This window comes from Nothoprocta perdicaria, unplaced genomic scaffold (genome assembly GCF_003342845.1).
Source record: "Nothoprocta perdicaria isolate Ctin4 unplaced genomic scaffold, notPer1 scaffold_29, whole genome shotgun sequence".
In the NCBI taxonomy this organism is placed as follows: domain Eukaryota; kingdom Metazoa; phylum Chordata; class Aves; order Tinamiformes; family Tinamidae; genus Nothoprocta; species Nothoprocta perdicaria.
The window spans coordinates 5,493,012-5,508,904 of NW_020455521.1; the positions used below are offsets into that span (position 1 = coordinate 5,493,012).

Below are 15,893 nucleotides of genomic sequence, written 5' to 3' on the forward strand. Positions count from 1 at the left end.
CGCCGGCACGAAGGGCGCAGCATCCCGGCACCCTGCTCGTCCCCGGAGCCAGCACGGCTGCTGGCGATTTGTATTCTGCGGTAATGGAAGCATCAAAAAGCGACACAAATTAAGAGGCTGCCTCGTAGTTTGTTTTAGCTTTCCAAGAGTCCCCTGATATTTTAGGTCTGCTGGGTTTCGTTAAGTCAGGGTGTGATTGCCTTTTAAAATGTGACTGAAAATCACATTTTAATATTTTTGAACGCCGTTTACATGATTAAATGAAAAAGATGTTTATATGTGCAATCTTTTAATACAGTAGCAGAAAGTCTAAGATAAAAAATTATGCTATAAAAGTCAAATACATTTTATCTAATTTATAGCGGCATCTCAGAAATGGTGTTTTATACCTGTGCTACATTTTAATTTTAGATCCAGTACTTCTTTAACGACTTTCTAATTTATACAGTTTTTGTTTCATTGTCAAAACATTTAATTATATCATGTCTCGAAGATGTAAAGCTGCCAAATAAATCAGAGCCTCAGTATAAACATTTGTGAATTGCTTTTGCTACCATGCTGTAGTTGTTACCGGGCAGTTAGTGGAACTTTTCTCAGGCATTTACTCAGCAGGTACAGGACAACAGCGGTCCAATGAATTGCGGATCGCTTGTAAAGCAGCAGGTAGTAATGCCCTCGCTTTCTGTAACGCCGCTTTGTGAAATAAAGCGGCGAGATAGCGCAGTGGAGAAAGTGCCTGGGTGCCTAAGGGCTGCTGGCGAGCGCCAGTCCTGCCTCGGCGCGCGGAAAATCGCCGCGTTTCCATCGCGCGAGCGCTGCCGGGCTCGCGCCAGAGGGAAGGACCGCGCTTGGGTTGTAAACATGTTGGCAGCGTGAGTRTGACAACTGGAAAATGCAGAGGTTGAAGTTCTTTAGAAAGGCCTTAATTGCAAAGGCAAATTTTTGCAAAGAAATTACAGGCATCGCTAAAATGTTTAAACTTCAGATGTGAAGAGAGCAAAGGATTTTAAAGTGTATTTTTATCAGTATTTTTTGATGATACTACAAGCTGCAGGCTCACCAAAGAGGGCCATGGATGAAGTAAATTAGTTCTACTTTGAAGCTTTTATTTTCTCCGCCTTTCAAAATGAATGGGGAGGCCCTTGAATGAAAGCTGCTTTTCATTAGTGCCACCAAATACCTATTTGAAAGGAAGAGCTCTTTTAACGCATACAAACACTGGAGTAAAGGAAAGCTTCCTTTTTCTACCACAAGACCATCAGCTAAACAGCTCCTAGCTTCTCTTTCCAGTCAGGTGGTTTCAAATCAGAGTTAATTACTCCAGTCATTTATTCTAATCACCCTCCTCGTATGGCCAGCAGTATTCTGTCATGGGGTGGCATCGTTTGAAGCCAGTTAGGTTTGAAAGCCACTGCAGGGTACTTGAGGCTCATTAGTGAGGCCTATCCATGCCTGGCTCTGGATATGCTCCCTGATTAACTCCCCGCTCTCGGCTCCCGGCCTCCCCTCCCATTAACTCTTGCCTTGCTGCTTGCCTTTTGCTCATGGAGCGAAGCATTAAGGCACACGGCTGCCAGGCTGCTTCGGTGCGAAACAGGCTTGCCTTTACGACCGAATATAAGCGCTGCTGTGCTCTTGAATGGCAGATTGCTTCCCACCTGGGCAGAGCCGCCGCTCTGCTCGCGAGGCCCCGAGCCCGCAGCCGAGCTGCTCGCGGCTCCCCGGCGCGCCGGGCCGCCGACCTCCCTCCACGGCCGGCTGGCACCCGTGTGTCGCTCCGCTGCCAGGGCCCCGCTCCGCCGTCACCAAGCGGGAGCAGTGGATCTGTCCCCTGCCGCTCCAGCCGCTGCCCTCTCCTGTGTTTGTATAGTCCTGATTCAGACTAGTTGCAAGTCAGAGGCATTTTTTTTCCCCAAATGTTCCAAAAATTGTTCTTTGCTATTTTACTTGGCACCTCCAACCCCCAAAAGCCTGCCCTTCTAAAGTAAAGGATAACTCCTTACATGAAAGTACTGACCTGTACCAGACTTTTTTTTTTTTTTTTTTTNGATAGTGTAGATTTCCTTCATGCTCTGCTGATGAGGTTTAGTTAAACTTTAGACTTACAAAATGTTACGGAGATTGGATTTGGTATCCAAAACACTTGCAGCAACCCTTTTGTTTTATGAATGTGCTGGTTAGGAGCTACAGGGACCTTCAGCTTTCTGGAATAAAATCTCACAGTTAGCCATGGCTGAGTGACACTGAACTTGGGACAAAGACTTGAGGTTATCCTTATGCCACCTCCCTCCTGGTAGTAAAGCCTGCATAGCAAAGGCAGGGATTTTATTTCTAAAATTTAATGTATTAGTGTTACCCTAAGTCAGAATGTATAGTTTCAGTACAATGATCATTGATTAAAATCTTACATCTTTGTTATTGCTACTTAAAACCATTATGGAATTTTAGAACTTGTTTATTCATACAGAGAAGTAAATTCTTACATCAGCTGCTTGCTTGTTTGCCTGGTTTAAAAAAGAAAAAGAAAATAAAGATCTCTAGGAGTTTAGTCTCTGAACTAAATGATTGCAGGATGCAAAAAAAATACTGTGAGTTTTTTCAGTATAGTTTTATGTTTTTTTATTGACTGCTGCTTTTTTAACTGCCCTCTGTGAAGAAATATTGTTGKTAGAAGTGAGAATTATAGATTAATCTAGCATCTTAGCTTATAACTTAAAAACTTTATTTTAAATAATTATAGCTTTGACCATATACTTTTTCAATATATAATTGTAAGTTTTAATAATAATCATCTACTCTCTTTCCACTAACACATTCAGGGAAAAGTGTTACAAAGCTCATGAAAAGTTTGCTGTCAACTGGCTGCAGACTGTCACGTTTTGAGATGTTTACACCTTCATTTTTTTGTGAGCGTGTTCAGTATAGCAAATATATCACTTGTCTTTGTGTATACTGCTATCCCAGTGGAAAGCTTGCAAGTTTAAAGCTGTTTAAGTAAAGGAGAGGATTAAAATAGGAAAGATTGAAGGAACTRCAAGAAGGCTTTATGAATTTATCTGCTCGAAGTTCACTGTGCACTGCCTGCATGAAATTAGAACAAGAATGAGAGGTTTGGCTTTTCCTAAGGGTGGGAATTTTAAACAGGGTCCAAATGGACAAATATGGTCCATTTTCAGTTTGATTCTTCTAGGATATCTAACCTGACTCTTCACGACTCCTGGTTCTGTCATGAATTCCAGCTGCTCCGAGGTGACCTGCTCCTAGGGGGTTGGAGACAACCCAGGCTCTCTACTGGGATGCAGGTGGTCAAACTATCAGGAAGCACTGGGGCAGGGTCCTCCTTGATGAGGAGACTGTGGGAAGTGCTCCTCAGGGGCTATTTGATATAAGGTAAGCTGACCTGGATCCAGAATTGCTTAGGAAATGTGTCAAAGTGTTCCATGAAAAGCTGTTTGCATTTGGGCAAACTTGACAACAACCTTTCTTTTTTTAAATGGTACATCGTCTTTCACAAATCTGAATTTTCTCTTAAATGCTGAATGTAGAAGCTCTGCTGTGAAGGGGGAGAGTGAAAGAGAAAAGCCAGCTCTAGCAGGACTCCCTGGACTCCCTTCCTTTTTTATTTCTTGTGTTGAGAAAAAAGTGTTCTAAAAAACAAATAGAAAAGTCTGGAGAACTGTAGAGTTTGGTTCTTTTGTCCTTGACAAACATGTTCTCTTGCTGTCAAATAATGATTCTCTCTCCTGTGTCCTTTAAGTTAAATTTAAGGMGCTTTAAGGAGCCAGGTGACTTTGTCAAAAATACTTTGTGTTGTTGTGATGCTAAACACCTGCACGAAGTATCTTCATAGAAGACTTGTCTGTTCGTAATGATTGCAAGGTAGCAAATCCCATGTTTATCTATGCATGTTAGCCCCTGAATGCATTATGAAGTTGTGCTACATGATGATATAGTGTTATTTCTTATTTTTCCTGTAACTGTTTCATTTATTCAGTTATGGTACCTTAACTGCCTTTGTAAAGCTATGTTTTGTTCTCCAAAAGCTCTTGAATGCTTCCTGTTTTGTGAATTAGCGAAGTCAAATGACAAGATTGAATTGACTTGTCTGCCTGGCTTGCGTCTAACCTGTGTTTTAAATTTTAAATTCTTTGACCTTTGTCATGCAGATTCTTAAACAAGTTTTTCTAGAACATTTTTTCCCGGAACTGACTTCAAAGACAAATTAGATTAGTCTCTGCATCTATTCTCTTTGCTTGTGCTCTAGCAGTGATCTGAACACCATGTGTTTGCAGGCATTTCTGTCTCGCCTTGTATATGTACTAATAGGTGTTGATCATCACATTTCATGTGAATTGCACGTACAACAGACACATCAAAGCACACTCTAAACATTGCAAGCTGTTGAAATAGAGTGCAAAAATAAAGCAACAGTTGACTTCAGGATAACAAAATTAAATTAGGAAGGTAAAATGTAGGAGGAAGTTTAGTTCTAAAATATATGCATTAAAAATCACCATTTCTCCCAATATAAAGCATGTTGCACTGTTGTTAGTCGGACTGTATGAGTAGGTTTAAACTTTAATTTGTGCATTTAAAGAGATCAAAACATCCAGCAGACATCCTAACACATGAACATTGTTCCTAGCGTTGTTCAGCTTGTGTTCATGTAAACTTCTTTTGTGTTTTGGTCATGCAAGTAGAGTTCTTGTTTTGTCTTACATTTTCTCCTTCCAAACACTTCACAGTTCTTTCCACATTCACAATGTTACGCGATGTATCATGTTAAATGACACTAGCAATGTATGTGTTTAGTGGTAYGCATCTAAAAGGCAGATACCAAGTACGTTGGCTCTTGCTATAGCAGTTTCCAGAATTTGTCTTCAGCCTGCTTCAGGTCAAGTTTCAGTGCAAAAGCAAGGTGAGATGCACTCAGCCTTGAAGGCAAGCGAATTTTATACGGTTTACATGGCTTTATGTAGCGTACATTTTGCAGATTTCCTGTAATTTGTAGCTTTAAAGGGTGAATCACTGTTTGCTGTGACAGATGCCCCTTCAGAGGGCACAGCACTGTGRACTTCCAGCTTATCTCTGACTGTTGCTTGGCACGTGGGCAAGGCACAAGGCGAGGGCACGCGGAATCCCGGGTTCAAGGCGCGCGAGGCCGCCGACATGCAGAAGGCTGCGAGCAGAGAGGGATGCAAAGGGCCTGGCACGCAGCACGGGTGCCGCTGCGCAGCTTCCCCTCGCTCCGCCCGCGCTGTCAGCGCGCACGCCCTGGTGTGAAATACGGTCCCATCTTGTGGGATTTTGTTGTTTGTTTTTTTAATGCAAAACTTCATTTAAGCTAATTTGACTGAGCCAACTGTCAGCTGTGTGGTTAACAGCTTGCGCTTCCATGGGTAATAGGTTCCAGATCCAGGCTGGCAATCTCCAAGCACACAAGTGCTAGSGAGAGGAGCTGCTGGATTTTGGGGTGGAGGCAGCTTCCTGCCCCATTTTGGTGCTGTGTAGGGAAGAGAGAAGCGTAAAGGGATTTTCAGCTGGACAGGTAACCTTGCTCTTGGGAGATGTAGCTACCTCTTCTGATGGGCATCAGCTGACAACACAGCAGACTTTTAAACATGAACCAAATTTGGGGGGAGGAGAAGGAACAAGAGCCCTTTCCTGATGCTACAGATACCTGCTTTTAACTGTATGTGCCGTAAGAAAGGGGTTATGGTCTGACCAGTCATGGTTAGATTTTCAGAGTGTCTCAGGGGAAGGAGAAATGCAAGCCACATACATCAGTATTATCATGTTTATGAATAATGATAGCCATTTGTACAACTCCACAACTGTAATTAATTACGTTTTTTATATATTATTTTTCATGTAGAGGAATTKATTAAAGCCACACTGGTCAGGTTTTACTCCTACCACAATCCTTTTGTATCTTTTCTGTCTCTGCCCCAGAAGAAATGAAGCAATCCAGAAGGGCATTCCTTTGGAAAGCATCTGTTGTTTGGTGGAGCCAGTTGCCTGAGACAGGTTCTGCTCACTCTTGTTTCAGCGTAACATTGTCACAGCTATGGCTGTGGCTGCGTGAACAAGCGAGGAAAGTGACCATGAATTTATAGTTTTATCTGTTCTGAGTACCTGTGTGTGCACTCAGAGAAAAGGAAATACCAGTTATATTTCCTGAGGGCAAACAAGCCCTTATTCAGCACACGAATATGACAATTGCACGGTTTTAGCGCTCATCTTGGCATTCTTAAACCTATTTTCAGTTTCTTTACACTATACTGCCATCTTTGGAAATCTGTGTTTTAAGTCTGGCTTTTTAAATATTCTGATAGCTCTCGTGCTTTGTGTCTTCTTACGACTTTGTAACAAAACTTAAGAGATGCTGCAAACAGAAGTGCATAACTTCACCCATGTCACCTGTTTTTCTGTGGAGGCAGTGAAATTGTTTACTAGTTTACTTATTTAAGCATTTGAGTAAGTGTTTTCCCTGCTGACACCAGAAGTTAGGTGTCTAAACTTGGGAACTTAACAATAGAAGTGTAGCATTTGGTGTGTTTGCCTGTATTTGCTTCATGATCTACTGTAGCAATTTTGTCTTAAATTATTGCTTTCAAATTGCCAGATGACTATGGATGTACTTAGCATATTGCATATACTGAAAAATATTTTTTAACAGTGAACTCTGCCCTTTATAAAGAGTCTGTATGTAAGTGCTTGTGGCCAAGTTTTCATGTTTACCTCCATCTTACGTTCTTGGCATCTAATTGTAGACAGTTCAGCTGAGATTAAAGCTGAATTTCAAAGGAATGTAATTTTCATTTTATAAAATAGGTAGCAGCTGTCTGATCCATCCATTTTAAACTACGAAATAGCAACTCTGGACTCAGTGTMTTGGCAAAATCTTGGCAAAAGAGACACAAGTGCTGGAGATCTTTAGCTAACCATTCTCCTAACTTTTGTTTTGGTACCTTCGGGTAGACCTGTGGCAATCTAATGACTGGAGAGTCACTTTGTGACCAGAGAGTCATTAGATTGCCACATCTTGGGGAGGYTAAGTGATACTTACACCAAAAATACCATGCCACAAAATTTTGTTTCATTGTGCTTCAGTTTCTCTTTTGTCATTTCTTGGTACTTTATTGATAAATAAAGAGAAGTAGAGGAGTAGTGGAAAAAGGMAAGTTTATCTTCCAGATATCTCCAAAGTATAAGCTTCTCCTACAGTTATTGACATACTTTGTCCTAAAAGATCAGTCATGGTGTGTAAAGCATGTGTATTAGCTCCCTCTATTAASACTGTATTTTCCAGAGCTGTTTTTTTGTTTTATCACACTATTGGTAACAAGCTAGCAAAGTTCTAACTTACAATAGCAAAGAAGAATATGTTAGCAGTATGCATCTGGACAGCATTTTAAAATGAAGGGAATGGAAAAAAAAAAAGAATTCACATAACTTTAGCTGTAAAATAATTGCTTATTGACTGACAGATTTTGCATTTGAAWCAAATTGCACAGTGCAGGAAATAAAACTGTATTTTCTGTGTACTTATCAGCTTGGAAGAGTTATTCACTGCAAGCTAGAAACCACCGATTGTGTAAAAAGTTTTGAGATCTGTTTCATCCTTTCAAAATTTCTTTTACCTCATAGAAATACTGAGTTTTCTCCTTAGCATCCTGGCAATCTTAACTGGTTGCCACCTCTTCCTCCTGATACCCTCAGGCCAAGCTTGAGTTCAGTATATTTCTAATAGTATTCTCTGCTTTTTCAGATGCCTACCCATGTGGTCAGGTAGTGTTTCAGATGAAAGCATATTTGGTGATCTACTTTTAAGTATTATCAGGTACTGAGAAGCCTCAAAAGATAAAGCCAGCACTTCAAGAGTTAATATGTTATTAGGAGGACAGGAAATCTGGCAACTATTGCAGAAACTAGACCTAATGGTGCACACAAACAATTTGTCAGTCTTGGTAAACGTGAATAGCTTTCTGCAAAGTGGCTGCTCCTACTTTGTTTGAACAGCCCTAAACTTTTCCTTTTTGGTCTTTAAATCTTAGAAGTGAAATGTGATCCACATATTGCATCAAAATCATTTAATTCAAAACATATTTTGATTGGAACAAAGTCGACGTGGAAAGAAACTCTAGAATAATAATAAAAAAAAGAAAAGTTGAAAGGACCTTCTATCATATATTTATCAGGAAAATTTGAAACAGTTCTAATTAGGCTGAAAAAAGCAGCCTTCTTCATTGTAGCTTGCAAGGGTCATATATCAATGTAAAGGCAGTATTAGCAGCTCGTGTCTGAAAGCCTGCACATGCAAACATGACTGCAGTTGTTTCGGGGGTTTGCAACGTGTGGGCATGCGCGTGCTTACAGGGCAGGGTGTGCACACAGCAAGCTTCAACTCTTTACTTCAAAATGCAACTAATTTTTTTAGTCTGTTGGAGAATATAGGCAATTATTTGTGCTTGTGATTTTTTACTCACCAATTTAGTATATTCCTGTTATTTTTTTTCTCTTTTTTTAATATTTATTGCATGAATAGGAGAGATCTGTTATGCATGACTAACAGTTTTGTTAGCTCATCAAAAATTTCTCCTTTCATTCTAGATATATAAAACACATTTTGTAGAGGTTGGACTTGTATTCTGTCTTTCAAAATAAGAGTTAAGCATATAGCTTTATGCCATACATAAGAATTATTTTGCTTTGAGCAACATAGGAGTAAGGCAAGCCAAGACTGTGGCCTTATATTTCAGAGTATCTTCATTATGAAAAAATATCTACACTGGTGAAAAAAACGCACATAACATCTTTACCTGATTTCAGCCTTGGAACACCCTAACCTCTAGCACATTATATATTTATTTTTAGTAGACATAATTTCATATGCTATAAACCATTAAATAAACTAAAACAGGRAAAAAAAAAGCATAAGACAAAACTCTGTTGTAGTTGCATTAAAAGTACTTGTCATTTTACTCGGTCTTGATTCTAAGAGTATAGGATAAGGATTTTTTGGGAAGCATATTGTATGAATAGCAAGAGTGTTTGTAAGAGGAAAGAAAGGAAAAATATTTCCTAACCTGKCTGGTTTTATATTTCCATCATTCTGACTGTGTTTTACCAAATCATTTGTGTTCTGGACTGATGGTTCTTGCATGCTAGCAGAAAATTATTCTCTGCTGATTCCTTTTGGTAAAGATTAAATGAAAAGATAGACATTAAATAATAAATTTCAGAATTATTCAGGAAGAAGTAGTTTTAATTGCATTTTTTAAATGACATCAGATTGTATGTTTGAAAAAAAATGTGAATAAACCAAAATTTCTTTGTAAGATCGAAGCTGCAGTTTGTTGATGTTGCTGCAGCATTTCTACCTTGGGAATGGTGAAATGAAAGTTACTAATAGGTGTTTGTGTTTGACATCTGTATACTGTACTTTTTAGCATATCTCAAGTGTTTTAGTCTCTGCCTAATAGATCTCATTAAAGAAACAGATATCAGCCCCAGGACGGTTTGTCAAAGTTAATATGAGTCCCTGTGGACGGGATTGACAATTTGTGTGCAGCTTCACATGACAGTCTTTTCAGGGTCTTATTTGCTCCTTAACAATTGGGCATTAGTCACTGATTTATTTTACAATAACTCAATAGGATTCGATATTACTGTATTATGCCGGCCGTTTTAGTGGATTTTCGTGCGTTACTCGTTTTGCCGAGCRCACGCAGGGGGTGTAAATGATGCGGGCCGGCTGCGAGGGGAGCGCTAATGGCTCCGCGGGTGGCTTTAAGAGCCGCRTGGGAAGGGGGTTAGTGTCCCCGAGCTGCAGGCCGTATTTAACGGGAGCCTTAATGAGCGCAGCCTGCCCTAGATGCTTAAGTAATCCTAAATGCTTGCCATTCAGCAACCTTGCTTTAGCTTTGCAATAGGCAAATGCTAGCAGAAATAATTAAAAACAAAAGAAAAMCTTCTTAGAAGAGGGTAATTTCTATGACTGTAATAGATTGGCTTTGTGGGTTTATGCAAATTGGAACTTATTTTGTTTTTACAGATATTTTTAGTGGTGCCCATTTTAAACAATATGTGCCAGTGTGGCTCTACGGTGCTTATCACACATGCTAGAACATTGCATTGTTTGGCATGGGGAAAAAAAAAAAAAAAAAAAGCCTCATGCAACCTATTAATTATTGATCCTCCAGTGGTGGTGTCACAGTAAATGCACCTCCCTCCAGTGAAGAACTTAGCTGTGAACCTGCGGTGACAGGCCAGCTTATTTATTGTTTGAATGTGGGTATGCAGCGTTTGGCCTGTTCTTCAGGGTCCTGAGTATTGGTGTTGACCGTAGGCATTTCTTTTAGCCCTCAGATTTGCGTTTTAGCAAATAAGAAGGTTTACAATCGCTTAATTAATTAATTGCTTAATGTAGAGAAAAAACAATCACAAACAAACCCCAAACAACTACCACTGAATTCATACCCATTGCAAGTGTAAATTAATTTTGAACTTGAAGAGGGGAAGTAAATCGGCTAGCAGCCTCTCTGTGAACAGGCAGGGTGTGTGTGTTTTGGTTTTGTGTTTTTAAGATAGTCAGGTTGATTTATCTGTTAGTCTGAGGAAATTGCAGAGTAATATTTCTCTAGTTATTCTTTTTCCAGTATTTTCTAGGTGTACCATGACCATTACAAATTCAGTTTCGAAAACAAGGCAAAATATGAAAGATGTGAGATTTTTAATGTGTTTAATATGTGCAGACAAGTCCTTAACACTATTTTTTTCCTGAGAGAAATATTATAATATGTAATGTCCCACTGTACAGCCTGCCACATAATGATAATAGTAAGTATGTTTTAGGGTTAAAACATTTTAGCTGGAAGAAAATGAATCCCTATCATTGTCATTTGCTGAGCCCTGTAGAATTTTATGGCTGCAAATTGTAGCATTATGGACACTCATGAGACTCCTGACTGGTTTTATCTTATTAAACAATTTTGAAATCATTAATTTTTAATTGGCCTGCTTGTGATTTTTTTTTTATAGCTTTAATTGTGAATCTCTTTTTTTTTATTTAAAAAAGGAAGAAAATAAAACAAGTAAAAAAGCTCTCTAAGCGCATATGTTGTAAGATGGTTCCATATGATCATCCAAAGAGATAGTATGCCGTGTGGTAATTCACTTTAAAGAATGCTTTCAGCAATYCAGTATCTGAGAATCCTAGTAAAAATAATAATAATAAAAAAAGAATGATATGAAGTAGAAGATATGTACAGGTCTTTTCTTGATTGAAAGTTCTAATTAAGTGAATCGAGGAAAATTAACTGAAATTAGCTGTCAGAAAGTCACATTTAAATGAGTGATGATCTGGTTTGGCAGTAAACATTTAAATGATATAAATTGCCATTTAAGTGTATGGTTTAATGTTTGTCATGCATTAATATGACATGAGACTGCAGTGACAATCAAGCAGCTTGCTCTAATTTGAACATATTTAGGGCTTTTGTGTGGAGTGCACCACACAAATTAAGACAATTGCTGTTTTTATGTGTCAATTTAAATGTTGTTTCCAGGCATCGGTTAATGAAACAAACCCATCATTTTTTGTGTGCAAATTGCATAGTGGTTTCTTTGCGTTTCAGATTAATTTAACTTCCTCTGCTCAAAATTAGGAATTTCCTTTACAAGGCAAATGCTGTTAGTTTCTTTTGATGAASCGAGTATCAGACTTTGTAACATTGTCCCATCTTCTCATTAAAAAAGGAAATCTATTGAATTGTCTGTGTAAAAGAGAGGAAGCAAATACTGCCAGTGATTTATTCCAGATGAATTAACTCTTTAGATTACAATGATTTTTAAGTTATATTTGAATATATTTGGGATGCATTTAATACCATTATGGAAAGATTAATTATCACGTGGTACTTTTGTCTCAAGGGTTGGAATGTAACTAGATAATGTGATCAGAAAAATGATTTAATCATTCAGCATCATGCAGTTTCTGTGAAAGCCACTATCCCAGATATACAGCAGAAGTGCATAAGGGAAACAGCAGGCTGCTGTTGCTGTGTGCAGAGCATTTTTCACTGTGGCCATTTGAATACTCCTGGTTTGTTGGGTATCCACCAGCCAACTGTCTGCTCTAGAGAGATTGCCCTGCATGCCATGTGCTCGGCAAAGCACATGTAGCAAAACACAGCTTCATCCTGAGAGCACGCAAACGCATAGCCTGGCTGTCCATAAATGTGTAAATGCCCTCCATGTACTGCTTGTTTCACATTCCCACGATTAAGAAGGGTCTTACAGACGAGCGGGAAATAGGACASGGCTGGATGGGGCTGGCATCTATCACAGGGGCTGCTTGTTCTTTTCTGCTATAATTTCATAAAATACTGTTACCAGTTTTGCTGAGAGRGTTGTTAGGATAATTCTGTATGCTTTTCAGAATATGCTACTGMTTAGTGATGAAGACTATTTGGAAACTCAGGATTGTATGTTTTGTGTTTTTTCACAGGCATTAGAAAGTGAGTTTGTCTCCTGCCAGCTTCACCAATGGATTGATCTGATTTTTGGCTACAAACAGCAAGGGCCAGAGGCTGTTAGATCCCTGAATGTTTTCTACTACCTGACTTATGAAGGAGCTGTAAATTTAAGTTCAATAACAGATCCTGTATTAAGAGAGGTAAGCTTGTACTTAAATATTTTTGAGCAATATACTGTTGAAAATGTAAAGATGCCATATTGTTTAAGGCAACCAGTGAATGTTCAAGTGTTTGATTTCCTTTGTGGTTTGACTAAAGGCCAATCAAATACAAGGTGCTTAGGTCATAGACAAGAAAATTGAAGAAAAGCATGTAAGTTGTCCTTAAACTATGTGCACCTAGGTTTAGTACACGCTGGATGTCTGTATAGAAACAGATGTTTGAAGATTGTTTCTTTTGCTGAGAGTAGTCATTTTGCTCGATACTACTGTCTCCTAATGGAAAAAGAAGCCTTGATTTGGCTGGCACTTCTGAATAACTTTCGCAGTATCTTCTAATGTCATTCTGCATAGGTAGTACACATCAAACACTGTAATTTGCTAGTGTTTAATATATTTCTTTGGCTTGTAGGACATCCAGATAATACTAACTTGTCTTAAATTTATGTTCATATGCAAAAGCAAATAGCAAATTAYTGGGAAGATCAGTAATCTTTTCTGAAACTCAACACATTCAGAAAAAATCTGTTTTCTGAAATTTCCCTGAGAATATTTTAGAAATATATATATATTCCTTACCCTGCATATTTAGCTGTATTACAAAAAAAAAGAGAAGGTGGAGGAAGGGAGTGATTAAGGCTGAATTTTGGTAGCTGTTACTTCTTCTGTTCATAAGAATTCACTGGAACCAATTATAACTGTAAGTATATTAATTATAGACTAAAAGTAACTGGTACTTAGTTACCAAATATTCTGAATCACGGAGAACAAAATAGTATGAGTGTTTCAGATAACTGTATCTAAAAGCATGGCTAGACGTGTACCAGCAGGAAAAGTGCGTGTGAAATGAATGAAAACAAGAATGATGACATGCATATTTACAAACATTACATGTGTGCCCATGGCTGGGTTTGCTAACAAGAGCGGTGGCTGAGTGCCATAGTCTATAGCTTGCAGTAGACCTGCCAATTTCGTGTTGATCGGCTAAAGCTAAAATAGCAATGAGCCAAAATAGACGTGTTGCGTGTAGCTACTTTTAATTGGAGCCTAGAGGAGAGATACTGGAATGCTTGGCCTGTAAGAAAAGTTGTCAGCACCTGCATCTGGAACAGTTGCTGGCCTAGGGTAGTGGCTCTTACTGGTCACTCTGTCATCTTTTCATTTCTTTGATAATGTTTGTCCGCTGTATGCTCACAGGGAAACAGGCCTTGCAAGAGTATTTATTAGACTCTTCAAGTGCTAGATTGTGTGAACTGGGAAAAAAAAGTTCAGGAATTCTGTATAATTGATTTTGGTTCAGTCAGTGTTAATTTCAACATACTCTTAATGTGAAATAAGGTTGTATGTCTTTACACACTTTCTTACATTAAGATTTTCTTTCTATTTGTGATTTGTCTAGCATTATATAAATTTTAATATTTACCAAGACAGTGCTTTTCAAAATCCCACTCTTCCTATAAAAGACTGGCTTCCCAATGGTTAATGTATAGCAGTAGAGAAAGCATAAAAATTGTCTCTCTGTAAAAAGATGTTAAACGATGAAACTAATAATTGAAATAATACCAAAATAACAGCTACCATATGTAGCATTTTTATGTAATTTTTAAAAACAGTTGTATTATCATTAGAACTGTGACCCATTTCACTTATGCAAGGTAAAAATCCTGAAAAAAAAAAGACAACGAAAGACTGAAGAAGTTAAAGACATTCCGGAAATGTAGGTTATTTAAAAAGAGGCATTTGTTTTGAAGTTCTGTATGTATTTAATTTTTTTTTTTAAACAAACCTTTTGAGTTGCTCATGTAGGTGTGCCTGCTTGAGCAGGAAGGTTGGATTAGATGATCTCTAGAGGTGCCTTCCAACCTTAAATATTCTGTGATTCTGTGATTCATGTTTTTGGATTGCTCTATACATTTCTGAGGTGAATGACATAAAAAAAGGGGAGATAGAGGAAAAGCTGGTGCCATTGAATTCCTAACTAAGGACTAGCTTATCAGCAGAAGAATTTTGAAACTACTGATGTCAAAAATTGACAAATGCAGCTGGCAGAATGTATGTTTTCTGTAGCTCTGTGTGTGTATGTGTGTCTGTTATTTGAGGATTGGTCCAATCTAATATTTTTCTTCAGTATTTTTTCGGCCTTATTTTTAAGCAGGTCAAAAGGATATTGTAGTGGTAAAAAGATTTGAGTGAGGTATCCATTCTGATTTACATTCATTTTGTAACAGCATATTTTTGTGTTAGGTACATGTGTATGTGTAATTTAAAATGTTGCACTTGATCAGCTCCTCTGTGTTATTGATAACAGTTCAAAGAGATTTAATGAGTGTCATCACCAATGGTGAGTTATTCTGGTTTTACTCATGAGTAAAGATGAAAGTAATAAAAAATCTGGTTGTGTGTATATCTATGTGCATAATCCTTCAATATCTATGTGCTAAATGAATTTATCATGCACCTTTGACAGCCTCACCTTCTTCCTGCTTACTAATCCATCTCCCCGAGGACCTGCACTAGCATTCTGTTCTCCTGAGCAGCTTCAATCAGCGTTTATTTTTCTCCTTAAGTCAGCTTGCCAGAAAATATTCCTTCTTTTCTCTCCCAAAGTCCTGGTTAGAGGCCAAATGAGTTTCTGATCTGGGCAATTAATAGTGTTTTTAGACAGGCGTGACACCACAGATTTAATATCTGTTTATTACAGAAGAATTAAACTGGGAATTTTATCCTAGATTTCTGGGTTGTGAGAAGGATGCTTTCACCTTTCATTTTTCCTCTCAGTAGGGTGCCAGGTTTGAGGATTTAAATCCTGTCAGTTGTAGTATTTGCAAACTTAAGACAACTGGAAGCTTCTGTGCACCCTGAGTGCATGTTAGTAGGGCTTGTGCATCATTTAGAAATGATGGCATGTGGTTAAGCTGTGGCAATTTCTGTGTATACGTGTTCAGAGAGAACATCCTTGCGCTGCAAAGCCAGGACCGCGCTGGTCCGGAGTTGCCCACGGTGTGTATGTTGGTGCAGAATCCTCACAGAGACAGGGTGACCTAAGTCACCAGCCTAAGGAGAGGCCACACACAGAACAGGAGTGCAAGGAACTGAGGAGTAGAGGAGTTTAGGTTAATGCAGAATTTCCTTAGGTCTCCTAAACAGCTCCAACTGGCACCTTTATTTTTATAGGCAGTCAGGTTATATATATTAC

At 38.6% G+C, this 15,893-nt stretch overlaps 1 protein-coding gene across 1 annotated transcript in view; it reads left to right on the plus strand.

Annotated features, from left to right (window-relative positions):
- LRBA (LPS responsive beige-like anchor protein) overlaps nucleotides 1-15,893 on the plus strand; it is a 342,587-nt gene that overhangs the window by 279,556 nt on the left and 47,138 nt on the right. Inside the window, exon 47 of the mRNA XM_026041635.1 lies at nucleotides 12,512-12,679. Coding sequence (XP_025897420.1) covers nucleotides 12,512-12,679 — 168 coding nt within the window. The remainder of the gene's footprint in view (nucleotides 1-12,511; nucleotides 12,680-15,893) is intronic.